The 27,432-nt window shown below is 44.0% G+C and overlaps 2 protein-coding genes across 2 annotated transcripts in view; both read right to left on the minus strand.

Annotated features, from left to right (window-relative positions):
- Positions 1-2,788: 2,788 nt before the first annotated feature.
- Positions 2,789-17,750, minus strand: pdpr (pyruvate dehydrogenase phosphatase regulatory subunit). Its single transcript, XM_018763896.2, has 18 exons — positions 17,601-17,750; positions 16,178-16,448; positions 15,411-15,544; positions 14,150-14,231; positions 13,867-14,030; positions 13,660-13,781; positions 13,154-13,271; positions 12,899-13,048; positions 10,742-10,934; positions 10,068-10,192; positions 9,464-9,619; positions 9,019-9,152; positions 8,382-8,530; positions 8,157-8,269; positions 7,969-8,063; positions 7,749-7,838; positions 7,458-7,640; positions 2,789-7,155 (listed from the first exon to the last, which is right to left on the minus strand). The coding sequence occupies exons 2-18, from the start codon at positions 16,435-16,437 to the stop codon at positions 6,757-6,759; spliced, it is 2,667 nt and encodes an 888-aa protein (XP_018619412.2). The 5' UTR covers positions 16,438-16,448; positions 17,601-17,750; the 3' UTR covers positions 2,789-6,756.
- Positions 17,751-22,296: 4,546 nt separating this feature from the next.
- Positions 22,297-27,432, minus strand: part of glg1b (golgi glycoprotein 1b) — a 42,196-nt gene continuing 37,060 nt past the window's right edge. The window contains exons 17-26 of the mRNA XM_029256175.1: positions 27,232-27,349; positions 26,527-26,619; positions 26,222-26,359; positions 26,003-26,126; positions 25,659-25,801; positions 25,444-25,545; positions 24,753-24,860; positions 24,537-24,657; positions 23,753-23,859; positions 22,297-23,036 (exon numbers count right to left, since the gene is read on the minus strand). Of these exons, the coding sequence (XP_029112008.1) occupies positions 22,869-23,036; positions 23,753-23,859; positions 24,537-24,657; positions 24,753-24,860; positions 25,444-25,545; positions 25,659-25,801; positions 26,003-26,126; positions 26,222-26,359; positions 26,527-26,619; positions 27,232-27,349 (1,222 nt within the window). The 3' untranslated portion in view covers positions 22,297-22,868. The remainder of the gene's footprint in view (positions 23,037-23,752; positions 23,860-24,536; positions 24,658-24,752; positions 24,861-25,443; positions 25,546-25,658; positions 25,802-26,002; positions 26,127-26,221; positions 26,360-26,526; positions 26,620-27,231; positions 27,350-27,432) is intronic.

Below are 27,432 nucleotides of genomic sequence, written 5' to 3' on the forward strand. Positions count from 1 at the left end.
GTAACACAAGGAGCACAATCTCTGGGCTCATCTCCACTGCGGCGCTTCTGTCGCCGAAAGGCGACGCTTTGCCCAGCCTCCAGAGGAAACGGCGTCTCAGGAGAAGCTGACCTCCGGAAACCTTCCCGAAGGAAAACGAACGTTACACCCGCAGCCACGTACACGGGAGCACACAAAGCACTGCTTCGCTTCCCCAAGAGCGGCACTTATTTTGTCGTTTTCGATCAGGTCGGTCCGATAATCCAGATAAAGGTACTTAGTAAAGTAAACCTTCTATACTTCTGAATACATTTCAGGAAAACCAGTATCGGCGTCTCGGACGATACGCAGAAAACATTGTTCTTTTCTGTGCCGAATTCTCTTTTTCACGTGTTCTAAAGCAACGGCTTTGGCCACGTAAAGCTCCGGGTTCGAACGCCTCTCCTGCCGGGAAACCTTCGAGCGAGGTACCCACCTTGAACTGGTGCGGCGACAACTCCCTGCTGTATGAATGGATAAAACGGCACACATTCGTTGAAAATTATGCAGAGCAAAGACATCAGCTAAATACATAATGATAGAACGAAGGCTTCTGTGAGGCTCAGAGCGGGGACAACACCATCCTTAGAACGAAGAGCGATCTGAGCTGAAGAAAGCAGCATTACACCCCAGTCTACAGTGCTGCTCGAAAGCAGGTGAACCCTACAGGGATGATCAGTATTCTTGTATAGAATATTAAAATAAACTTATAAAATGAATAGATGACTATGATTTACATGATGATTTAGCAGACACTTTTCTCCAAAGCAACTTTCAGTGGATACTATGTAGTGTTATGAGTCCACACACCTTATTCACCGCGGTGACTTACACTGCTAGATACACTACTTACACTGGGTCACTCATCCATACATCAGTGGAACACACACACACACACACACACACACACACACACACACTGGGGGGGAACCTGAACAGCATGTCTTTGGACTGTGGGAGGAAACCAGAGCACCCAAAAACTTACACTGCTAGATACACTACTTACACTGGGTCACTCATCCATACATCAGTGGAACACACTCTCCCTGTCACTCACCCACCATGGGTGAAACTGAACAGCATGTCTTTGGACAGTGGGAGGAAACCAGAGCACTCAAAGGAAACCCACACAGACACAGGGAGAACATGCAAACTCCACGCAGACTGAGCAGGGATCAAACCCATGTCCTCTCACACCATCCAGGCACTGATTCTACTTACCTACTTGGTTTGCCCAATGCAGCTTGGGCTTCACTTATTTTTACACCTGGACTACTTGTGTGTTTCTACTACACACATGATTTCTTCTAGAGCAACATATGGAATTGATCATTACACACCTATTACTCCACATGAGAAACACTGATCGTCATTAAATAACCATTTTGTGCTAAAACCGAGGGACGAAACAGGTTCACATACGTTCAAGCAGCACTGTATATGTAATAGAAATTATGAAAATACATTGTTGCCACCTCTCCAGTAAAGTCAGAACCTTGCTGATGCCTCATTTCATTTGTTAGCCTGGAAAGTCCTGCAAAGACAGATATTCCCCCGCAGGGACAAGCGGTTCTGAAAATGTGTGTGTGTGATTTCAATATCAGTTTAGGGCTGCGGTGAAATCAGATTTTTCCTCCCAGACAGAATCAATCCTACAAACATACTGCGACACCGTATGCAAAACTAAGGGGAAACTGTAGCTCTCTGAGATGTAGCACAGAATAAAGCAGCAGTTTCCAAAGCTCCTGACAGACACTGCATTGATACTGAGATACTGTCACCTAGTGTTTGTACGTAGGAAGTGCAACAGCAATTAAAAACAGGCCCATTGACCCCCCACAACCCTAATGACTAATTTGGGAACATTCATTTAAATACTTAGATTTGTATTTATTAATTTAGTTGACATTTTTCTCCAAACAATGTTGATCTACCTACAATTTTTTACCTATTTGTAAAGCTGGGTAACCTTTACTGGAGCAAGTTAGGATAAGTACCATGCTCAAGGGTACTGCAACCAGAAGGAGATTTGAACCTGCAATCTTTGGGTCCAAAAGTAGCAGCTATAACCACTGTACTACCAACTGCCCCCATTTACATAAAAAAAAGATAAAATTTAAAAGTACATTATTCATGAACTAAGTAAATTAAGTGCAAACAATTCAATAATTATTAATTTAGCAAATGGCTCTGCAGAAGGGTTTATAATATTTGGTTTGTGTACAAAGCTACATAGAATTGTTTACCCATTTTTGCTGGAGCAATTCAGGACAAGGACAGGGGAAGAACAGCAAGGAGGTCAAGCAGCAAGACTTGCAATTAAAGTAATAAGGGCTATTTATAAGGTTAGTAATAACGACAACTAGTTTTCTTTCATTAATCAAGTAGCAAGTCTAGCAACTAATAAAGTAAAACATTTAACTATTTAAATTGAGATTGTCAAAGTGCTACACAGAACAGTCTCAGCAAGTAAAATCTGCATGTAATAAATCATTTTTCCTTTGCGTCACAGAAAACGGAGTCGATGGGCTTCACCCTTTGTTTGGTAACTACAGCTGGCCGGAGGCCTTGAGAGCTGCTATTCATAAAAAAAATATTCACTCCATAATATGCAGTTTACAGACTAATACCAAATTGACACTTGAAAGCATTATCACGTGTGCATGTATGTATGCATATTCACAAACCACTCATGTTAAAAGCTCATGGGGGGGAATTCAAAATATTGAGTGATTTCAAGAACCAAAATGATGTAGACAACACAGCCCTTATTCCAAATTTTATTAACAATAAAATTCAGACAGCCATACCTGTACAGCACGATGTATTGATACAAAGAAAGTGGCCGGAGTGCAAAGAAACAGGTTAGGGTTTTTTGCCACTACTACTGAAAACAGACCAACAGAAATCAGGAGCAGGGCAGTACATGTGCAGCTTGAATATAATCCTCTCTCACACACACACACACACACACACACACACACACACACACACACACACACACACACACACACACACGGTACCTAAAGATTCCCATTTGTGGAGAGCAGGAGCCCCTCGTGTTCTACTGGTGTTCATCAGTAACATGCTGGATGACAGTAAGCCTCTATGAGCAGAGCTGGACTTCCTAGTATGACCCCCCCCAAGGAGGCAGGTGTGGGCAGCTGCAGGCCTGAGGGCTACATTGTGCCCACTGACAGTGCATGTAGTTCAGCTCTGATTGCTCATTACTTATAGAGTACGGCTGTGGTCCACAAGGAGACCTGGGAGTTGAGCTGCAAACCTCCCAGAATCCAGTTTCAGGACTGTACTGGGCAAACGCCCGGTATTCCAACAAGCTGCCTGTGCTTCCATGCTCGCAGCAGCACTCTGCTCACCCCAAGTACAAAAGAAGAACAAAGTTTGGTTTCACGCGTGTTTTTATGGGAAACTAACTTCTGCACCGGCTTACGGGTTTTACGGGGGTCACCGTTTCTCTTTTATCAAAACACAAAGGAGGTTTAACTTTGTGAGTTCTGTAAGTGTGTACAAAAAAAGGTAACTGGCTACAAAAATCGCCTTCGCTTTCTGAATCACGGCCGAGTTAAATTCCACAAAATCATTACAACTATTACTTCCAAAGGCTCTGAAGAGATGAGGGTTGAATGAAAACTTTTAAAGCAGTGGTAATAGCCACTGGCTTGTGTCCCTTAGTCTAAACAGCATCATAAACAGCAAGTTTCAGCTTTAGCGTCTAAGGTTAGGGCTTTAAGTGGTCCAATCGGTGCAGGTTCAAATGCTGTCGAGTGCAAAAACATCACTGTTAGTGTTGGCTCCAGCTTGCCTAGGAGTGAATGCCAGTTCCACGCAAGCCCTGTACAAATCAAAGCATTGAATTACTGTTTTTATTTTTCAGTAGTTTCCCCCCCATGTGAAAACTAGAAAACATTCAAGATGAAATCCCACCCGCCACTCCGATCCCAAAACAAACCCTGAACATAAAGACACTTTGTGGGATGACGCATCAGAGTAGGGCTAACTGATCCCAGCCCTATATGTGCAGGGCTAAAGCAGTGGGCTGAAGTAGCACCGTCCCCCCCCAGTGGGCCCTCTCCCCTCAGTACTGCAGTAGGTAGAGCACAGCAGGTACAGTATGGAGAGTCTGCACACACTGGCCTGCACCTTCACAATAAAAACTACCCTCTATCTCTGTATACAAAGAGCCAGGAGGTTTGTCGTGATCTCTCACTTCACACCGAAGGCCCCAAACTCCTTTATAACTGCCTTCTTCCCCTTTGCAGTTATGACACGGATGAAATCATCATTAGGACTTCACCACCACCACACATAAGGAATTCTTTGTGTGGTATTTTCAAGTACCCACAACGCACTTCTAGAACTGCGAGGAGACCACTGCCGAGCAGAAGGAAGAGCCAACAAACCCAACACCTGCACACGTTGCACATTTTTCACTTTACATCTCCAGATACGACACACTGAAATGGTCACGAGGGTTCAGGAATCTTTGGTTTAGTTATACACAGGAGTGTCATTTTGCTTTCCAAGAGTCCAAAGCTAGAACACAGTATTCATTATGTATTGATACTGATATGTACCCAATCCTCTCCCAACTGAAAATGTGCCATTTAACAGGAGTGCTAGCTGAGAAGTTCACTGTACTTTGATTGACAGACCACCTTCATCTCCTGCCAAGAAGACAGCAGCAGAGAAGAGTAATTCCCTGTGCTGTACACTCAAAACAGGGTTCCAACCCTATCCATCCTCATTTTACAGCAAGTTCCCTTAAGAAAAATCCCAGTCCACTAAGCGATATGAGCTGAAAATAAGGCAGCGTGTTAACCTCCACGAACCTGAGGGCTACTTTCTTTTCCTACCCATCTCCTTTTTACCAAGTGGTGTCTAAGCCTGCAAGACATCTTTACAGTTCATATGCAGTATTGCAGGGATGTAGAGAGCTGTAAACTTACATCAGTATGTAGACATTTGCATGTCTGCTCTGGGCACAAAAGGAGAGGAGCAGGAGGGAGAAGTGGCCTAAACCGGTAGACGACAGACGAGAACATCTCAGGAGTGAAACGCCTCCTGCTTATGGTCATCCAAGGTTTGTCAACTCATAGTACAGGAGGTCCAACTGTTGTTCTAGTTTTCCTCACCACTAAAAAGCTCAATGCAGGAACAATGGGTTCAGTTAAGACAAGCTGAATCAGGTGCTTCATATCCACGCTGGAGCAAACAGCTCTCGGAAGCGGCCCTCCAGGACTGCCAGTTGAGTAACCCTGCCATGGTCTTGCAATAAAACAAACAAGCTCGTTCAGCTTAAGGAGAGCAAGAGTTGCACTGGCAGTCCAGGAAATGTATACCATTACCAACACTGCCAAAATAAAACAAAGCGGCAAACAGAAATATGGATAGAGACCAATCATTGACAGAAGTGTGAATATATACCACTGATACAACAGTTAAAATTACATCATAAAAAGCTGAACCCCCTGAAAGCTGTGGATTTCACTGATGGCTGAAAATCAATGTTAATGAAGTCTCAAGTCCAGAGTCAGAAGTTGAGGACCATTAAACAAACATAACTGTTTAACACAGGTGAACCTTGAAACAGAAGCTTCACTCCCACTAGGGAATCAAGAAGAAATTCTGTTAAACATTCACATATTACAGAGTAAGAGAATTGGGGGGACAGAACTGATACTGTGATGCAGACACGTCTCCCACAGTAACATCCATGAGTCACCAATGAGGCTGATGTTTCTGCACTTGACTTCATAAGAGCGCAAATTCAAACTCCCACATCAGTCAGACATGCTTTCTAAATGACCGATTCAAACCAAGGACCACTGATTGGCAAAAAAAGGTCTGGACACAACACTGTGGGCTGACTGAATTATGATGTGAACACTGAGGAGGACAAAACTTTTGCACGTATAATCAGTTAAAGAACAGCTGGGCAAATGACATGTGAACATGTAACACCTCAACTAATCTTCTCAACCCTCACAGTACAGTTGACTCCTAAGTCCTCGAACATGTCATCCTCTCTCCAGGCCGAACTGATGTTCAAATAATATCTCTCTATTCAGTCATCTAAAACATACTAGTCAGCAATGAAATCCCATTCTAGGTTATACTCTACACAATGGATTCTCTCTCCAGTTCGTTCAACTGAAAACATACAAAATAAACCTTTGAACAAATTTTCCTACATAAATACATTAACTGAGATACGCACTATTCATACAAAAAATCCACACCAATGTCCTACTGTCTAATGAGAGACAAAGCTATAAATGTTCTAAATAAAAGTTTCTCTTTATGATAGACACATTCATACTGAATAAAACAGCTCTTATGCTGATGACAACATAAGCTGGAGACAGTAACTGGGAACAATTAAGAAAAAAAAAAAGTCTCCAATTCTTCAGTGAAAAACAAAAGGTGCATTGTGTCAGATCTGCCTTTTCGGTGTGTGTGTGTTAAAGAGGACGAAGGAGGTGTGAATCGCATCGGTCCCAAATCACCACGCTCACATCAAAGATTGTGACGGCACAAACAGGAACAACGCAGAGCAAACAACCATGAGAAATGAAAATCATACAAAGGCTTGGGAAGCGGGGAAAACAGAACAGGCCTGACTGGTATTGCACTTTGGAAAGAGAGTAAGGAGCGCTGATTGTGTTGGGCAAAGCTGAGAGGCCATGCCCTCTACAGGACTCAAGCAGGGGGGAGCCCTTACTTGCCCTGGAAATTGCTGAGCTCCATGTCATCCTTGCGGCGACGCTGCTGGGTAAAAAGGGAGCTGAAAGGGTACAGCTTGGCTTTGGCAGGGTACCTCTGGCCTGCAATGTCCACCTCGTAGTCTCCGCGGTTGATGAAATCAGGTGTGATGATGGGGGGTGCACCGGGTGGGGGTGAAACAAAGCCCAGGCACACGTGGCGTTCCAGTGTGTAGCTGTAGGCGCTGCTGGTGGTGACACCTGCCAGCTCACCATTGCGATATATGGGCTCGCCCCACCAGGGCCACAGGTCCAGCTCAGCATCGTGGTCCTCCAGCACCAGCATGATGAAGCGGCGGGACACGCCCTCCTGCCTCTGTTTCAACAGGGCTGCTCGGCCGATGAAGTCCGTGTCCTGGGAAAGGACGGAAAAGCAAGCAAAGTGGAGACGGCGACAAAAATTAACCGAAGCCACATAAGAACAGTGTGTACGAAGTTCATTATGTCCGCTACACTGCTCAATCAACACTGAATAAGAGTGATAAATAATGAGAAGTAGAATCGAGTCACTCCAGGGGGAGTAAAGGAAGGTGTGACCAAATGGGAAAGCAAATTCCCACACAGGTATCACAGATATCATTTCAAGAAAGGGTCGTAACACAATCAAAAAAAGGTACGGAAACGACTCGTGAGCGCAGGCAGCACGGAGAGCCTCACCTTGTCAAACTTGACTCTGAACTCACGGCCACACTCTAGAGGTGTAGTGAAGGTGTCCAGGTCCTGGCCCCAGAAGGCAAAGAACTTCTCGATGCGCAGACTGCGCAAGGCATAGTAGCCAGCGTTGCGGATCCCGTACTTCTGCCCCACGGACATCACCTCATTGTACACATGCAACGCGTACTGTTGAAAATCGGGGCAGAGAGGCATCACAACTCCGTGTCCACAAGTGCTCCAAAAAGCAATAACAAGAATATAAGCATCCACACCATGTTTGGGAAGAAGCCTTACTTCAATGGGGATGTAGAGCATGAAGCCAGGTTCTCCAGTGTGGGTCATGCTCATGACCCGAATGCCATTAGCATAGCCCACACTCATTTCCTACAGAACCAATAAATTAAGAAGGACTGAGCTTTGGATTTACAAGCATGAATAATTAATATTGCAGTCTTTTTTTTTTTTTAATTTGGAAGGCACACTGATCTGTAAAGGAAGTGACAAAGTACTGCACCTTACAGAAGAGAGACGGGAAGTGCTCTGGGGTCATGGAGACGTAGGAGAGTTCGGAGAGCACATCCATTGCACGTGGGCCAATCAGATTCAGTGCTATAGGGGTCAGAGGGCAGAGGTCAGCAATACAAGAAGTAGCAAGGGCTGTTCTCAAAATGGCTCTGTTCCATGTTCGAAAGCCAGTCTTACCTGTGTACTTCCAACTGACATCCTCTAAGTGGAGCTGGGGGTCACTTGGCATGTGCTTCTTGATCCAGGCCCAGCAGCGAACCTGCTGGTCTGTCGGAGAGATGATGAAGAAGCTGGGAGGGAAGAAAAATTCACAATTTAGAGCCATTACAAAGCAGAGTAGAGTTTACCGTTGCATCCTTGTTCTGCTATCCTCTATAGCCGGAGCTGTGTTCCAGCACTGACCTGTTCTTGCTGATGCGCACCACACTGCAATCGTTCTCATAGCCCCCCCGCTCATTCAGCATGCCGGTGTGGACGATGTGACCCACTGGGACGTCCAGGTCATTGGCACAAAGGTGCTGCAGCAGCTCCAAGGCCTGGTCCCCCGTGGACTGTGGCACACACCAAGAAGGAGAGGTGCCAATGTATCTCCTTCTCACTTTTATACCACATACACTACAATATGTTAGTGGACTCAAAGCCTTATTTTACTGTGCAAATCACCGCTAAGTTAAATCAATGAAAATGGAAAAAGTAATTTAAAACAATCACTTTTGTAGCCAGTCTTTAAAATGACTAAGGTTTTATGATACTTCTGTTGCGGTGGTTGTGTTGAACACCATCTCCTGCAGCTGAAGAATACAACCCCAACCACCATACATTATTTGTATACATGTTCGTTGTTCATAAGCGCAGATCATTACTCATTTGGCTTCGCTGGTCTAAGTGATCTGCTCAGACAAACAGCAAGTCCCCTCTTGGGGAAAGAATCTGAATCCACTTACAACTACAGCGCCGCCTGCTTTCTAGCCACCAACTGTACCACAGGACAGCTAGTCTAGTCAATCTCTGTCTGACTCATACTTTGTGTGTCACTCACGCTGAGCTCAAACTTGGTGAAGGAGGACATGTCAATAACGCACACAGCCTCCTTGCAGCACTTCACCTCGGCACCCACAATGTCGAACCAGTCAGGCTTGTAAAATGTCTTGCTTTGATCCAGAGCCAGAAGGTCTGTGAAAAGAGTGAGACTGGAGCTTGGGAACTATGAATACTGTGAATGCAGATGCTTTTAAATGTGGTGCCAGCTGTGGTAGTTGTTCCTCCAGCACCATTTCTCTCTGCCAACATGACTTGATGGATTATTAATACTACATTTATAATTTAAATGTGACAAACCCATCATCGGGTTATTCCACTTTAATTCTGCATCTTTTTTTTAATTCAGCATACTTCTCACACTTCCAAGAAAGTGCAAAGTTAGACAACAGACATCTTATGCCACTTAAAGGGTACTGTGTTCTTCAAAAACCATCTGTTCTCACCCTTTCCAGCCGGCACAAAGTACTTGGCTCTCTCAAAACCATGCTTCTCCATCCAGCGCGCGCCTTGTGTGTCCAGCCGGTCGTACAGGGGGCTGGTGCGCAGCTGCCGACCCGTCTGGAAGTCCCAGCGTGGTACCTTCAGTTCATACAGCAGGGCTGCAGCAGGCAGGACAAGCAGATACAATCATGAGAGCTAGATGGCCAAGAAATTCGACAAACAAAAACAGAAAAAAAAAAAGCAAAACAAACAGTGAAAACAGCACCGAATGAATTACGCAGAAAAAAGCTGCCTGGCAACTGAGGAAGTAAGTTTAACACTACTGCTGTAAGAGAGAGGATGACTCACTTAAAGAAGCTTTTGTCAACAAGTACTCGTCAAAGTCTAAAAATAAGAATTTATTACTACCCGTCAAAGAAAACAACCTAAACCCTTACAGGGCTTCTTGTTATTAGTTTAGTCCTGGTATCATCAACACTAGAAAATGTCAAACATTCTGATTCAAGCTTTTATAAAGAAGCTTCATTGTAAACTTCCACCCCACCCCACACAGAATGCAGGCTCATTTCCGTCTCACAATGTCAGCAGCACAAGGACAGCACTCACGCATGACCTCCATGACCCGGTGGCGCAAGAAGGTGCGGCTGCTCTGTAGGTTTCCAAAGCGGGTGATGTCCAGAGGCCAGATGTGGTCAGTAGGGTATCCAAAGGTCATCCACTCCGCCAGGTACCTGAAGGCAGGGTAAATTACAGCACTCAAACACTCAAAAACTTCACAGCTCACCAACCATTTAACAGAACAGTAACAAAGGTTGCTTTTTCAGCTATAACTTGTCCCATAAGGAAGTGTAGCAGTGGATTTACTGTAAGCAGGTTCTGTTGGGAAATTAAAAGTCTTTAAATATACCGGAAAACTTGTTAATGCTCAACTTGCGCGTACACGCACACGCACACACTTGCAGAACCGCTTGTCCCATACAGGGTCGCGGGGAACTGGAGCCTACCCGGTAACACAGGGCATAAGGCCGGAAGGGGAGGGGACACACCCAGGGCGGGACGCCAGTCCGCCGCAAGGCACCCCAAGCGGGACTCGAACCCCAGACCCACCGGAGAGCAGGACCCGGTCCAACCCACTGCGCCACCGCGCCCCCATGCTCAACTTGCATTTAATAGTAATTCAGTTCAGAAAAACACACTACATAGCCAAGCTTCTGCCAGACACACATGGCACAAGACTGGTACCGCCTCTGTCCAGCAGATCCTTGACGGTCAATTCCCACCTGCCTGCACCACCAGCAAATGAGAGGCCAGACGAGTTCATGCCGGCCAGGACGAAGTAACCATGCACGCCCGTCGTCTCGCCCATCAGGCAGCGCATGTCCGGCGTGAAGGACTCAGGGCAGTTCACCAGCTGGTGGATCTCGCAGGAGTCCAGGCTTGGCATGCGGCGCAGGAGGGCGCTGAGCATGGGCTCTGAGGGTGCAGAGAAACAGCTCTTTGTGCATCACTATAATAATTTTGCTGCGGGGAATCAGCAGGAAAATGGTTAAGGAAATTCCCTTTGAACCAAAAGCGTTTAGGTTCTAGGGACAGCAAGTGGCATATTGGTTAAAACAGGTGGTTCTAGACTCAGAGGTCTCAGGTCTTAATCCCACGTCCTGTCGTAATACTCTTGAGTACGGTACTTACCCCATATTTCTCCAATAAGCGCTACCCAGCTGCATAAATTGGTAAACCACTGCAAGTAGCTTGATACTGTAGGCTACTTTGGAGAAAAGCTTCAGCTAAAATGTACAAACTTAACTTGTAATACTAGGCCAAAAACAATATAAATGGTCTCAAGCAATTAGGTATATTAAATTATTTTTATTTCATTATATTTAATGAGCTAAACTATACAACAACGCATGCAGGTGAATTAAACCTGTGACATTTACTATGGTTATGTCTAACACTAAGGACTCCAAGCTTTCAGAAGGAAGACATACAGGTTTCTCCATCCAGAAGAGAAACTGCATGTTACGGCTGCAGCCCAGAAGGTGATCGTGAAGCCATTGCGCTTCCACTGACACTCCTGGGACCAAAAACAGATGACTGAACACAAGACCAAAAGTGAAGGAATGGTGACTCATGGGAAAGAAAGGTGAGTGCAGAGTTGGTGCCCTAGGAAAGTAGCGGGCTCCCTGACCCAGTTGGCCCTAAATCTCTTGATGGTTCCCAGCAACAACAGACACTCACTCTGCAGGATCATGGTGTGAAGAACTGTGTACATGCCAACCACATGCTGCCAAAGCAAAAATAATTACATTTGGTTCAGTTTAGTGATACACATGATACAGTGATGATACAGACTGTCTGGTTCTAATTTTAGCAAGAACATACCTACTAGCTGGAAGGACAACTTTGTTGAAACGGTGCCATCTTCTAATTTTATCCGTCATCATGCCAGAAGTCGCACAAATATAACATCAGTTTTTCCCCTCCCATTCCTTTTACCATGTTGTAAACAATGCTATAAATAACATGTTTACATAAAGATTACAAATATTTTCAGAAGATGTGAAAACAGCAAAGATGAGTAAAGTTTAAAAAAAAAAAAAAAAAAAACCAATCTTCCATGCCTGCTCCACCCAATCCATCAAAGAATAAAACTTCAAACACTCCAAACACCAGAGGCATGAGTTCTGCATTTATACAAGACATAGGTATACGGTACAGCTGGTAGCGTAGTGGTTAGAGCTGCTTCCTTTGGACCCAAAGGTTGCAGGTTGGAATCTCACCTCCGGCTGTAGTACCCTTGAGCAAGGTACTAACCCCAAATTGCTACAGTGATAAATTACCCAGTTGTATAAATGGGTAAATAAATAATTGTAAATTATATAAAAATAACTGTGTCTTAACATTGTAAGTTGTTTTGGAGAATAGCATCAGCTAAAGGAATCGATATAAACATCCCCAGAAACACCTTGTCTTGAAACGTGTCCATTTCTGACATTTCAAAATGTTGATTTTGAGGATGTGATGGGATATAAGCTCACTGGAATGGTGTTAATTCAACTACTCAAAAAACTTGAGCATAAAGTTTAATTTTTCCCTCACCAACCCAGTCTTCCTGTTAAAACCACAAGTCAAATTCTTTTTTTGATGAAGTTATGAAACACAGGCTGATCACTGTTATATACCTGGCAAGGAAATGTATTTTATTATGGTCTACACTTGAAGTTCCCTTTGTAAACATAGATTTGACTAAGGTGTTTAACCTTCTTCTGGTAAGTAAATTAAAATTTGGTCTGCATGACAATTCAGACAGACCTTAAGCATTTTATTTTAATTATGTGAGCATATCTGTTGTTCATTGGTGTACAGTTTCTGCCTCTATGCTGTAGTGATGTTATATTGTTAATAAAATAAAATAACTAAGACGGGACTACACTCACCAAAGTGGTCCCAGTCTTCCTGCATGTTCTGGATCTCCAGCTGGTTCCTCCCCTCAGTAAAGATGGGTTTTGGATTCTTTTCAAACCCCCCAGACAAGATCCCTCCCTGCCAGGCACGCACATAGATCCTGCCATCCATGTCCATCAGCACTGTGAAAAAGTTCAGCATTTTGTTGTAGCTCCACACCAAGAGCTCTTTGAAAGCTTGAGGTGAAAAGCACCATGAAGTTGTCACCAACCAGAGGATCAACTTACCTGGAGTGCTGGGTTGCAAGGGTGGCTCTAGGGCCTTCGTGAGCAGGTAGAAGTGCTCACAGCCATGCAGGGGCACCGAGACCTTCACCTCGCTAACCTGGCCCAGCTCGTATGCCCACTGACAACACAACGCAGAACGGGACACACACGCGCAACTTTAGAGTTCACCCATCAGCTGGCCACTAAATGGATTTCCAGTGTCTGTGCTACTTAGATTAGCAGTAACACTAATACTTTCTTGCAGGGACCGAAATGGGAGGTGAACGGGGTTTCCAGCAACTTGCTTTGCCACATGACTTTCACAATCATGTTGATAAAACCATGTTCACCCAGTACAGTCCTGATGTTTGGACCTCCTGCTATGAAATTAACATCTGCCTGCATTTTTACAACATTCAACATGATATTTCTTTCCATGTTTCTTAAACTGTGTTACACACCCTCAAAAATGGAACAAGAGTACAACAAAAAAAAAAAAAGCCAACAGAACATGTCTGCAGTCTGACCTGCCCTGCACAGTTGACAAAATACTCGCACTCGATGGGCCCACGGTCTGTCTCCACTCCAGTGACGTGGCCCTTCTCCACCAATACGTGGTTCACACTCGTGCGCTCGTGGATTTGCACCCCTGGAAAGACAAGTCAATGCGGTTTAACAGCAAGGGCTTTACTCGAGAACCCCATGTAGAAGGCACTGAACTTGCAGGTGCTCACCGTGACTTGCTGCCGCAACAGCCAGGGCATGGCAGACATCTGGCGGAGACACCACGGCATCTCCTGGGAGATGGAGTGCCCCCACCAAGTCATGGATGTTCACTAGAGGGTGCAGCTTTGCTACTTCCTTAGGCTTGATGACACTACAGTTGATGCCAAGAACCCTAATTAAGAGCAGGGAGGGAAAACAGATTAGGTCACGTGCTTACAGATACACATAGCAACAGCATTAGGCAGTGCATCTGCTCCCAGGTGGAGCCACATAGGGACCGGCTGAACTCACTTGAGGCGGGAGGCTAAGCGCTTTAAGGAGATGAAGCGATCCTGGTTCTGGGCCAAACACAGGGAGCCGGTTCGCACATAACCTAGGAAGAAGAACCGTCTCAGATCCTCCTCAACAGGCTGAGGAACATTTTTTGTTTGCTGAGCAGCAAACTTTTGTCAGTCCTTCATCCATTCACCACGCAAGATACTTTGCATGAGGATTCAGCAGCACATCTGTCTAACCTCCTCTTGTTAATTGCAGTAGACTATGGTTACAGCTGGTAGTACAGGGGTTAGAGCTGCTGCCTTTAGACTCAGAGGTCACAGGTTCGATTGCCACTTCCAGCGGTGGTACCCTTGAGCAAGGTACTTACCCTAAATTGCTCCAGTAAAAAAAAAAAAAAAAAAAAAAGATACCCTGCTGTACAAATGGGTAAATAATGGTAAATAGCTTAACATTGTAAGTCGCTTTGGAGGAACGAGTCAGCTAAATGAATAAATGTAAATGTTAACTGAACACCCGTTTCTTCTGGACAAATCCTAAAGAAGAAAAGTCCTGGAAAAAAATGGAATTTGCTTCCCTTATTTGGGACACCATTTGGATTTTTGATTTTGTAAAATTTCAGACCCTTACTAAGATGCCACAAAGATTTGACAACAGTTACCAGAATTAGTGTACTTGAGCAGATCAAATGAAAACAGCCCAAATTGTCTCATCACCAGCTGGCAGAGAATAACTGGAGCGGCAAAATCAGTTTGTGTGCCAGCAGGAAGCAGAAAGAGGAAGGGGGACTATGCAAAGGACAACAGATAACATACCAAAACTCTGGATCAATTACTCCAACATCACTGTTAAGAAAAACATGCATGTTTGATACATACATTAAATTTCTGCATAAATATTATTCTCTGATTTGTACCACCTACTCCAGATTCACTTAAGTACTCTTGTTGCTCAGTTAATGGCAGTTTGTCTTTTCTTCTATATCTTTCTAACTCTTTTTATTTAAAAAAAAAAAAAAAAAAAAAAAAAAACACTTTGCATCACTGGGACAACCACTTAATTGGACCAAAGTGTTCTAGTCCCAATATGTCACAACAAGCCTGAATACACTCTATATAATCAGATATAAAGAGGAGAGTTTAAACAACAGGAACCAAAAAAAAAAAAAAAAAAAAAAGATTTACTCTTAGTGGTACTAAAACTCCAATAAGTTTCATGGAGTCGTACTCAGTCTGACAAACTGCAGAATTCGCATAACAGCAGAGAGATGACCTACCAGTCTTGACTCCTGTCTCCTCTTCCAGGCGCTCGTAGAGTGTATTGGAGTAGTCAGCCATCTTGCTCTCAATGAAGATGGGCTTGGCCACGCTGACAATCCCGGCGCACAGCCTAGTGGTTCCTGCCCCGAGCCTGCGGCAAGCCAAAGTCAAAGATCATCATGAACTGGCAAGACTTCAGAACAAATCTGAGTCATTCGCTTGCTCTTCTCCACCACGGACTAAGGACTCATTTTCTTTACAATGTGTCTTTGCTCCCAGAACTCATCCAGCAACTTCTGCAAAGAACTAGAAGAGATGGATTTTCTGTTTTACATCACTTATAGATCTCAATAATATCATCTTACAATTATCCCCTTGGCAGACACTTTTCTCCAAAGTGACATACAATGATTTACCCATCTATACAGCTGGATAATTTTACTGTTGCAATTTAGGCTAAGTACCTTGCTCAAGGGCACTACAGCCACAGGTGAGACTCAAGGCTGTGACCCTTAGGTCCAAAGGCAACAGCTCTAAACACTACACTACCAGCTACCTCTGACACATCAAAACATGAACCTCAAGAAAAGCAACAAATCGCTTGATTAAGATGAATATGAATACAGAACTTCTAGTCGTCACATACAACTATGTCATCTGAAAATGTTGCTCTTTCATGGAGGCCAAAGAATATTGTGCTGGAGCACACACGCAGGTAACTCGACCTCTGGCAGCAGAGAAAGGACTGAATTTAAGATTTAGCAAAGAAACCTAATCGTCTTACCTGCCCTGTTCAAGTAAGACCACCTCTGTCCAGCCAAGTTTGGCCAGGTGATATGCTACCGAGGTCCCTACGATTCCTCCACCACATATGACCACTCGGGCCTGGCTGGGCAAGGGTGCAGAATTGCCTTCTGCTGCAGCTGTCAGGCGCCTGGGAGAGCAGGACAGACTTCGTCTGGCTCCCCAACAACTCGCGTCGGAGAGCAGTCGAGGGATCAGGACAGGGGACAGGGCCCTGGAGCTGCGCACACAGCTGCGCATAGCTCTGCCACCTGCGTACAACAGATAACATGCTTGTCACATAAAGCAAAAGCAGACTTCACCTCTGTAGAAAAAAATAACTATTTATGCCACAAGTGGACGCACTAAACTTTAAGGGCTTAGCGGCACTACAGCCATGCGAAGGATCATCTTTTCGATATGCTGCTCGGAAAAAGCTGGAGGAAAAAGATGACAAAAACCGGCAACAAGACGGACGGACTCGATCGCAACCGTAACGGAAGTGACCCTTTGAATCCGAAAGACACAAGTGCAGAAGAGAAATTTCTGGAGAGGTTCCATTATGTTTTTGCCGGGATGGAAAGCGAAAGGCAAAAACCATATACGGTAAAAGACTAAAGAAATTACCCCATGCAAATCACTGTGAAATACCAGGCCGGTATATAAGGTACCTTCTTAAATGCATGCAGCATGCAGGGAGCAAACAGTGTAAAAATCATATCACCACTATAACATATATACACAAACATACACATTAACACAGCCAGTTACACACACATTTTACATATAAATATACATATAGACACACATGCTGTGTAACTGGCTATATATAGATATACACACAGATATACACACACACATATACATACATTCACACATACTCCACCTGCATAATTATATATATATATATAAAACATATATGCAGATACAGTATGCGAATATATATATATATATATATATATATACATATATATATACATATATATATATATATATACATACACACACACACACAGGTGTGTTTATATTTTCACACAGTGAGGGGTGTGTGTGTGTTTATGTCGTATTATATATTCATACATACTCTACCTGCATAATAATATTGACACATACAGCTCAACTCAACATACTCTGGCTGAGTGTTCAATTTAACGCAAATTAATTTTTCCATCATCCATGTGATAAGTACTTCTAAACCTCAGAAACAAAACAGTTGTTTTTCTCTCAGACGAAAATGGTCGGGTGACGACGAATGAGTAAAGGTTCCTCCGCTGTTCCTCCACCGCACCGAACAACTCGGATCCACACAAAATCAGCGGACACACGCTTCTTACGAGCTACTTATTTTAAAAGAACCAACCAACACACGCATGAATATCGGTACCACCTGGACGACATCGCTCTGCACAAGACTTCACACGAACCGTTAAGACTTTGTTGGCCTAGGAGCGCAACCAAATCCCCGGCCTCGCGTACACCCGTGACACCGAGGGAACTGCGCCTCACTGCCGCTACCAAGTCACGTCTTCACTCGCGCCGCTGACGATCACCACGTACGGGAGGAAATTCTCATCTCTTCATTTGGACTACATTTCTACGTCGAAGTGTGCGTTGCGGGAGACACGCCCGTTTTACTTCCTAGCCAATGAAAATCAGCAGGGAGTTGTCACGCCCACCTTAACCAACCCTCATCAAATCGCTATGCGAAGTTTCCGCTTAACCCTTTTCTGACCGGTGGAGTGAATCTGTGACGTTCAAGTAAATACATACACGCTGGGACCATGAAAATTATTTTAAAAAAAAAAAAAAAAAAAAAAAAAAAGAGGAGGCTCGAGCATGTTTTGGAATTACCTCGTATTTAACCGTGGGGACCCGTGGAACTACGCGCGCCAATTCTCTTCATTGATTCGTGATGGAGATGTATTTGTACTCGTTTGTACTGTAGTTTACATCTCTCGTTGTGTAAGCCTCAAATTTGTAATTTTTTTTTTTTAAAATACCTGGAAATTTAAATATTTTGGAGTTGCAGGTAGCACCACGAGTGTAGCGGCTGCCTTTGGCTCCAAGGGTTGCCAGTTCGATATCTTCACCTGGCTGTATGCCTGGGTAACCAATTGTGGCCCTGCGATGGACTGGCATCCCGCCCGGGGTATGCCCCCCCACCCCCCTTCAGCCTTGCGCCCACTTCCTCCGGTATAGGTTCCAGCTTGCCGTGACCCCACTTGGGACAAGTGGTTCTTGAAATTGGTTGGTTAGCATCTTAGAGTACACAGTTTAATTACAGACCTAGTGACCTCACGAAGCTCAGGCTGCATTGACATTTTCAGGCTTTTATGGGAGAAACATCACTGCTGTATTAGTCACCGTAAGAGAAAGCAGTCTAAGAGAACTATGTAAGGGACCCTTAGAAAGAGAAATGCCAGGAAGTATTACTATGTGCATTTTTGTAATACTGTCAGTGGGTATATTCCACATAATGCGATGAAGTCCTCACACTGAGGTGAAAAGTGTGACCTCTGATAGTGGGATTTGTGACCACCAGATACTGAGCATTTTGTCCTAGGCAATTTTAGATTTATATCCGATCAGTCTGTCACTAAAATAGCATTGTTTCAAAGACGCAGAACATACCAACTGTTCTACATGTTGGATATCATGCGTAGTTCTTCCCGAACACCCTGCGAAAGCTGGAAGCGTAGTGGTTAGAGCTGCTACCTTTGGACCCAAAAGTGACAGGTCTGAATCTCACCTCCAGTTGAGATACCCTTGATGAAGGTACTTAAATTGCTGGGTTGGAGTCAATGGTCCAGTGCCTATCCTGGAAACATAGGACATAAGGCAGGGCACACCAGTGATGGCAAGGCAATCACAAACACAGCAAGTGCCATTTAAACCAATTGACCTGAAACATGTTGTGTTGACAGAACTGGATTTGAACCCACAGTCCACAGACTAAGGCACAAACATCTGTCCAGGAGCTTAAGTCTACATGTAGCATCTGAGGAAAAACTCTCTCTCACACACACACACACACACACACACACACACACACACACACACACAGTCATGTGGAGTCAAGATATGAAAACCTGCAGACTGTTTTTATTAATAAATTGTTCAATTTTCTGTACAGAACAAAAATGTTTAAGAAAAAGAAACAAATGCACAATGTTAATCTGTTACATCTCAATAGTACATGGCATAATCAGAGAGCAGAAAGAATAGCACATCCATGGACTTTATACACAGGAAAAAAATAATTACAAAACTTTCTCAATTATTTCAATTTAATGAGGAAATCCCACTTTTAACAGACAAAAAGACTAACTACTGATTTGTTGAATGACTCGATGGAGCTGGAAGCTGTCTGTACAATGGAGGGGAGAGTGAGAAGCAAGAGTTTCTTCACAGGGGCTCTTGGCGTCCGTTTTCCTTCGAGCCCTTTCCACTCCGGGAAGAGCACAATCCTGCTGCTCCCCCTCTCCCAGGTGTGGAAAGGGGTAAGAGATGGAAGGAACAAGCCCAAAAATCATGCAATCTGCCCCTTCCAGATCTGTGCATGGGAACAGGTCAGAGGGGACCAGGGGCTTGTCTGCAGTCTTTCAGGGTCTTTTTTTGGGGTGGTGGAAAGCATTGTCCCGCACTGTCCAGGCTTGTACCCGCACCATATAGCCAAAACGCAGAGGGGAAAGGGGACACAGTCTTCTCCGTTTTCTGAAACAACTTAAAGGAACCCAGAAAGCACAGTAGGAGAAATATGGGGGGAGGGGTAGTTAGTGCCCTCTGCTCGGGAACACGAACCAAAAAGATATAGTCCTCAGCACAGAGAGAAACGCTGTCCAAAACAAAAGCCGCTTGCCCATTTGGGAATCATTTACTATGAATGTGTGTCTGCAACTGACAATGCAGAATCATGTTGCTTAAATTCACATTAAGAAAAGCTTGAGAAGCTTTCACTGCCTGCCCCCCATGGAAAGCTTTGACACAGTGGACTGCTTACTGTAGCCCATCTATGATACTTATGTCACATTGGGAGAAATTGAAATTTGTCTACATCAGATGGGGAGAAATCAGTTAATCAGGATTACACATATACTGTAACAGCAAAAATATCAGCTGGGACAGAGGTGCCTGTGCAATAAACATTCACAATCCCCAGAAACTAATATTCCAAAAAAATTTTACATTACCCATGTCACACACCAAATAACCTTTACTATTGGCAAACCTTTGCAACTATTTACATAGGCAATTTTTCCCACTTTACTGATATGAATTCAAGTCATTTCACAAAGCACAGCTGGAGCAACAGTTAAACTAAATGATTAAATCCACTTTTACCTGTACAAAGTTCAAAAATTACAGAACACTTCAAATGACAATGGTTCAAGAACTCTTGTATGGATGGAGGTGTCAAAGGACAAGAAGGGGGCAATCAATTTAACAGTCGGGCAGGTGCAAGCCATGTCTCAGCAGGAACCAAGCCTAGGAATCTGTTGCTGCAACTATTCAGGTAGGCACAAAAGGATGCTGGGAGTTTCCAGCGCTCCCAGTGGGGAAAATGAAGTAGAGCAAGAGCACACATCCAGCTTCCCCTTCAAAGACCCTTCGATCTCGCTTCTGATGTCATGGTAGGTATGGGCCACACAGAAGGTAAGTAGAGTAATACAAGGGGATAAAAGCAGAGCAGGGGCCAGAGAAACTGTCTATCCTGTGCAAGGAAATGATACAGGGTGAACTATAGGACCTCAACAACTGAATCCCAATCTGTAGTGAAGCATCCCAAGAGGCAAGCATGGAGCACACTGAAATACTCCACTGCTGCCTTACCCTTCTGGACAAGAAGGCCCTGATCCTGGAGAGGAGACTCTTGCCAGCAGCTTCACTCAATCCTGTCACTGTTTAATGGAAATCAATAGTCTTAGAAGCCTTGTTTGTTGTTACTAGTTAAGACATGCAGGATGTGCCTAGAAAAGACTGCAAACCCCCTGCTCAGCTCAAACCAGCATACCTCTGGATTTATAAAGGGTAAGAGCCCCCCCATTCCAAAAAAGTCTAGAAGAACCCATACAGGTTGAAACCAACAGGATGTTGACAGGCAGAAGGAGAGTAAAGGCAACAAGGAACACATTTAAACTCTCCCAAGTCAATAGTAAAAATAAATAAGGCTATGACCAAACAAAAAGTTTATATATATAATATATATTTATATATAAAAGAAAATGTGCAATGATCTTAGCATTCAGAAGTACTTCTGAGATGTACACATCGCCATTTTAATTAACCCCTTACAAATTGTGTTGCTCCTAAACCGTTCCAGAGGTTCTACAAACAAGCCATAAAAACAAACTGCATGGCCTTAAAGAAACACAGGCTGTACCGTGCTAAGATGTAGAACAAGTTTCTGTACTAAACTCCACATTACTTGGATTATACACAACTGACCTCTTGCCTGCTCACCTGGTGGTAATGGTGTCAAGAAGCTGGAAAAGGTATCATGCTGACAAATTTGTGCAGTCAAAAGCAGTTCAAAAGTTGCTTGGGTCAAAGGGAAGAGGGGGAAAACCCCCCACCAAACACTTAAAATTCTCTGCAATGTTGAATGAAACGATGGATGCCATAAGTCAATGATAAAAGCCTGAAAAGATACACTCCCTTTTCTTCAGAATGGAAATAAGCCTTGAGCTTCCTAATCATACCTGGTCTTTCAGGGCCATGACAACCACATGTAAAAGAAAAACACTGCTCTGATGATGTTCTTGCTGTGTCCTTTACCCTGGTCTAGAACAGTGAAACAGCTTACATCACTCCCAATAAATAGCTCACCTGCACCAAGGTATTTCAGGCCAAGAACAGGTGAGTGCTACAAGGCTTTTTCTATGTTTTAATTGTTGAATACAAGGTTTCTAGAACACCTGTCTCCAGATGTAACTAGCGGCAGAAGCCTATTGGCTCAGTCGAGAACTCACATTTCAGGAACATCTGGCAGTCCCTGGCAATCCACAGAACAGAAACTTTTACTCCCCACTCCTAAAACTGCTTTAAAAAGAAAAGAGGGAGGGCAAAAATTCTCTTTGCAAAGTTACAATTATTCACTCAAATTGTTTTTTTTTTTTTCCCTTTTCTTTTTTTTTTTTTTTTTTTTAAAGGCAGGGGCTAGGACATTGGATATATGCACAGTTTTTTGGACCTGGCATTCTATCCCCCCAAACAAATTTGAATTAAAAAGTATTTGGCATAAAGCAGGAGGGGAGGAGAAAAACCATGCAAACCAATTTACAAAAAAGTAAAAATACATACTCATTCTGTGCCCCTTTATATACTTTTGGCTGAAGTCTGTCTGACATACTGGAGGGAAACGAGATGCTACACATCCCAAAGAAAACCTAAAGGACAGGGTTAGAAGCAAGCTGATGGCAGAGACATGGGTCAAAAGGGACAGTATGATTCCATAAAAGGAGCAGGGAAGTGGAAGGGTGGGGTTATATAGGGGACCTAAGGGGGTCCTTGGATGGCACAGGCAATGTGTAGCGTTTGTGGTGTCCAACCCCCCTTAACTGAAACAGGGATGTGCTGGGAACAGTCTGGGCAGAAACAGGTGGGTGAGTGGGTTTGGGGGGTAGGGGGGTGGTGAGGGCAAGGTGGGCTGGGCCTTCAGACAGCGGCTTTTTTGTGGCAGCCCTCAGTGTCCTCTACCTGTCCTTGAGTTCCCGCGTGACACGCTTAGTGATACGACCGCATAGTAGGCCAACCATGAAGAGCACACATACACACAGTGCAATCATAAATAGTATGTAGTTCTTCGAGGGCGATATCATCACCTGCATGGCCAGGTCTGAGAATCCTTCAGCTGGGGCCACCTGAGGAGGAAAGGTGCATGATGGCATCATCAACACGTATTTCATTCAGTAGTCTCTTACATCACAGGAATCTGTAGCTGTCAGTTTCTTTGCTTTGGGGAAGTTTCTACTCTTTTGACAGTTACCATGTGGTTGGACAGTGCTGGACTCCACAAAATTGCATGGGTTGTTAAGTAAAATCAAATGTTTAATGTAAACAGAAGTTCAGGCTTTAATTCCATATTTAATTTTCATAAATCTGTACTGCTTGCTAGACTTATAGTTAGAGGGAAATAAAGGTCATTTTCAGAGGGGGTGGTGAGGAACTTTTCTACACAACTCAAAAAAAAAAAAAGCCTTGACACTAGGATAAACAACCCCTAAGAGATTCCAGACAGGAGACTGCAAGAGGAACTAGTGTTAGTTACCCTCCAGTCATGTTTTATTCAATAAACATTCTTGCCCAATCTAAAAAGCTTTGCTTACAATGAGCTGAATACATCTTACCACGTTTCCATGGTGCTTTAAGATTTCAGCAAATTTTTGGATTTTTGTAATGATCATTCTAGGCATCTCAATGGCCGGTTTCTCAGAACACAGGATTAGCAGAAAACAGATGCTGCTTTGCAAGTACCAGTGCCGCAAGTACAAAGATCTTTCCGTAGCACTCTGCCATCAACACCCGTTTCCCTAAGGAAGTTTTCAGAAAGATGCATTTGACTGTTTTGTATGCTCACCTTGGCAGCATAGCTCCACATGTCAATACGATCTTGAAGCCTCTTCTTGCACTCTGGTTGCAGCCGCACCCGCTTGTCCCCCAGAGCTTCCATCAGGCACGACATCTCTGGAGCATAGAGGAGAGCGTACACAGTGATCAGTGTGCACCATCTGAGCAGCAGCCATGCTCTCACACAAAATTCTGTAGACACACACACAACCCACCTAACATTTGAGAAAAGTAAACTATATGCAGCTACTGTGTGTTAACACACAGCTCCTCTCAGAGCAGGAGCATGACAAATCAACTTTCCATTAGCCTGAAGATGTACTACAGCACATGTAAACATGACAAACTACTTTTCAGGAAGGTAGTGGTTAAGCTGCCAGACTGTACATAGGTAACAGATCACACACCGTCACGTGAACTGTTTTAGTAATGGACACAAGGTGTTAAAAGTGTAATGTATTTAATAAAAGTAGAAGCTATATTATTAGCATACTAGCAGGTAGTATTGTGGTTACAGTAGCCACGTTGCCCTTAAGGGACCCGGGTTCAAATCCCACATCCAGCTGTAGTACCCTTGAACAAAGAACTTATACATTTTTCTAGTAAAAACTATACAACTATATAAATGGGTAAATATTCTAAGTAGCTTGGTGCATTCAGTCAGCTCAACAAGTACCTAAATTGTTTCAAAATTAAAACAAAAAACATCCCTTTGGCTTCCATTTTATTTTTTTCTGATATCTCATAGCTGTACAGTCTGAAGAAACAGTGGGACTCAGGTGTGCTGTACTCACGACGACCACGGCCTGGGAGGATAGCAGCACAGTGATGCTTAATGTCGAGGGCACAGGCCGTATGGAGGACAGGGTCCACAAAGATGTCAGCCTTGCTCTCCTTCAGTATGTTGAGCACCTCCTGCAGGTTCAAGATTAGTACAGTTTGTAGACAGGTCTGAGAATAGAGGGGATACAGATTAAGCATCAGTTTAATTGGTGTTCACACAAGCCCACCTTCTTGCAGGAGTCGTGTTTAATCTTGAGCAGGTTGACTTTCAAGCACTCCTCCACCTGTCCGGTCTGCTCCTGAGCAGCAGCCTCCTCTGCACACAGGCGTGAGATCTGACACACACCAAGTGTCAGGCAAATCGTGAAAATAAAGTCAAGTGTGAATGTTTAACTACAGGCTACCAAGGACAAAGCCCCCCCCACTTAACTGCTGCAAAAAAGGATAATTTTCATTGCTTAAAGGGCAAAGGCAAGAATCTCTAAAATAGGGCAATTTCACACTCCCTTCACTGAGGAATCTATCAGGGCTTACCCAAGGACCTTTCAACAAATGTCAGGCTGGTAGCCAAGTGACAGATGGATGGAGGGTGTTTATTTCATACATGATGCAAGTCTGATACTGGAAATTCAGGTGTCACCAGCTGTGGAGCACTACATCCTGAACATTACTAGCATTAGGAATGTCTCGTGTGTGTCACGTTCATGCTCCAGTTCTTTTGAACCAGTTCACTAATGTGTAGAACTCAAATTGCACAATGGTGCAGCAGGCAATGCTGGTGCCTAAGAATTTGAGCTACGCAAGCCGACAAGTCTGAGGCAAACTTGAGGGATTGTATGTGGAGTCTGCTTTTTCTGCCCATTTTCACAATCCAAAGATGTGCAGAAGGCAATAGTAAACCACTGTCAGCCCACCCACCTCCTCTGTGCAGTGCATCTGCAGCTGAGGGTCCAGCCTGTAGTCTAGGGCTGACTCCTGCAGAATGACCCGGATCTGATCTTCGCAGTCCATTGAAAGCCGCTGCAGAGACACAAAGTCACATTACCCAGCAGAAAGTCAAACAGAAGCAGTCCACAAACCAGCTTATTTTAGAGCACAGGGAGCTATAAATAACAGGCGAGTCCTAATCTCACCTGATCGGCATACTTCAGCTTGAGACACGCAATGACCTGGCCCTCCAGCTCATTGCCATCACTAGCCTTGTTTAAAATATTCTGGCAGAACTTGGGAATGTCAGCCTTGCAGGCCTTTCGCAATACAGGGTTCAGCCTGTAGTCTGAGACCATGAAGAAAGTTAAAGTCAGAAATTAGAGCTCAAACAATGAAAAGGGAGACCACAAAATTTTAGTGATTCAACTTATGAGCCTTCCCCTAGATGTATACATTTTGTTAGGAATGCGTTGGCCCATGCAATGCCTACGTACAGAACTTCAGTAGTGTCTACAAGACACCACCACAGACCTACGCAATATTTTACCTGTGTTCTGAGTGATCTGTCTCTTTGTGATCATCTGTTTGCACTTGGGATCCATCAGTTCACTGTTCTTGTTCTGCTTCAGGCACTGCAGCATGCTTTTGGCATCAGACTCCGTACAGAACCGCTGAAATGAGGACAGGGATCTAAGTTTTAGGCATGCTAATTTTAATTTTAATCAGCCCACCCATCTACTCTCTGACACCCTGCAGGAGGACTCACCTTAATCATCTGCTTACACACTCTCATAAGCTGGTAGTCCAGTTCTGGATCCATCATCTCAAACTCCTGCAGTTTGAAGATTTTCTGGTGGCAAACCTGCGTTAGCTGCTTCTTGTTGTCCTTCAGGCATTCAATTACCTAAAGATCGACAGCTACATAGTACTGGGGTTTGCACAATTCCATAAACTCAAACATACCAAAGCGAAGCAAGATGATCAAAGACACTGTTCAGCCACAAGCATTGGTCTCTGAATATCTACAAAGGTCTCATCACTGAAATCAGGAGAGCCAACCTGCAGACGCACCTGAGCATTGCCAAAGGCCACATTAGGGCACAGCCTCGAAATGTCCTGCTTGCAAGCATCATACAGCTCTGGCTCCAGGCGGATATCCTCAGACTGCAGGAAAACCAGGAACATTAGATGAAGACTGTGGATGAGACCCCCACTAAGTACTATGGGAATCACTAATGGCCTCCATTTACTTAAATCTGATGTACAACCGTCTCATGTCAGGATCCAGTTAATAAAGAAGCTTGGTACTTTTATAATAAATATAATCCCCGTTCAAGACAACAGGTCAATAAAGTACCTACAAAGTGGGAAAAGAAATCAATAGCACACAAACCTTTAAGCATCTGAATACCAAATTTTATATAATCTTGGAGCTGTCCAAACTGCAGGAGTCTGGAGATATCAACATCAGAATTGTGGAGGCTGTGTTAGAGCTGGGCTGATCAGGTCTCATCCCAGCAGGCAGGCATGTTTTCATTTCAACATAGCACTTGAAACTCTAATAAACACTTGTAGATCAAAATAGTCCAGTAAAAGCATCAAATGTGTTTCCTCAGATGCCTATTAGAGCTTCAACACCTGCAGAGCCTTCATCCTTCCAGGACCAGACACACCACAGTTCTACTGAACAGTTTCGTTTGCAGTCTCCAGGGTGGTTCAAACAATGAGAATAGACCAGTTAACTATAAACACCATTCTGAAGATACAAGAACACACCATCTCCAGTTCCTCCACCCGCAGCTGTTTGCGGCATTTGAGGGCCACACGCTGCTCCTTTGCATCTTGCAGAGTATCATTCCTCACTGTGGTGCTCAGGCAGATGACCACATCGACCCTAAGGACCAGAAATGGGAGAAAACAAATGGGGAAAAATACAAGCTAAACTGAAAATGCAAACTGCTGTTATGACAGTGAGCT

The sequence above is a fragment of the Scleropages formosus genome, chromosome 11 (genome assembly GCF_900964775.1).
Source record: "Scleropages formosus chromosome 11, fSclFor1.1, whole genome shotgun sequence".
Taxonomy (NCBI): Eukaryota; Metazoa; Chordata; class Actinopteri; order Osteoglossiformes; family Osteoglossidae; genus Scleropages; species Scleropages formosus.

Excerpts from the sequence above, each read along its gene's own strand:
- pdpr (XM_018763896.2), bottom strand. The coding sequence starts at position 16,437 with ATGCGCAGCTGTGTGCGCAGCTCCAGGGCCCTGTCCCCTGTCCTGATC. Across the intron at positions 14,232-15,410 it reads GGAGACAGGAGTCAAGACTG|GTTATGTGCGAACCGGCTCC; the intron begins GTAGGTCATCTC and ends TCTTCTTCCTAG. Across the intron at positions 9,620-10,067 it reads CCGGGTCATGGAGGTCATGC|CCCTGCTGTATGAACTGAAG; the intron begins GTGAGTGCTGTC and ends TGCCTGCTGCAG.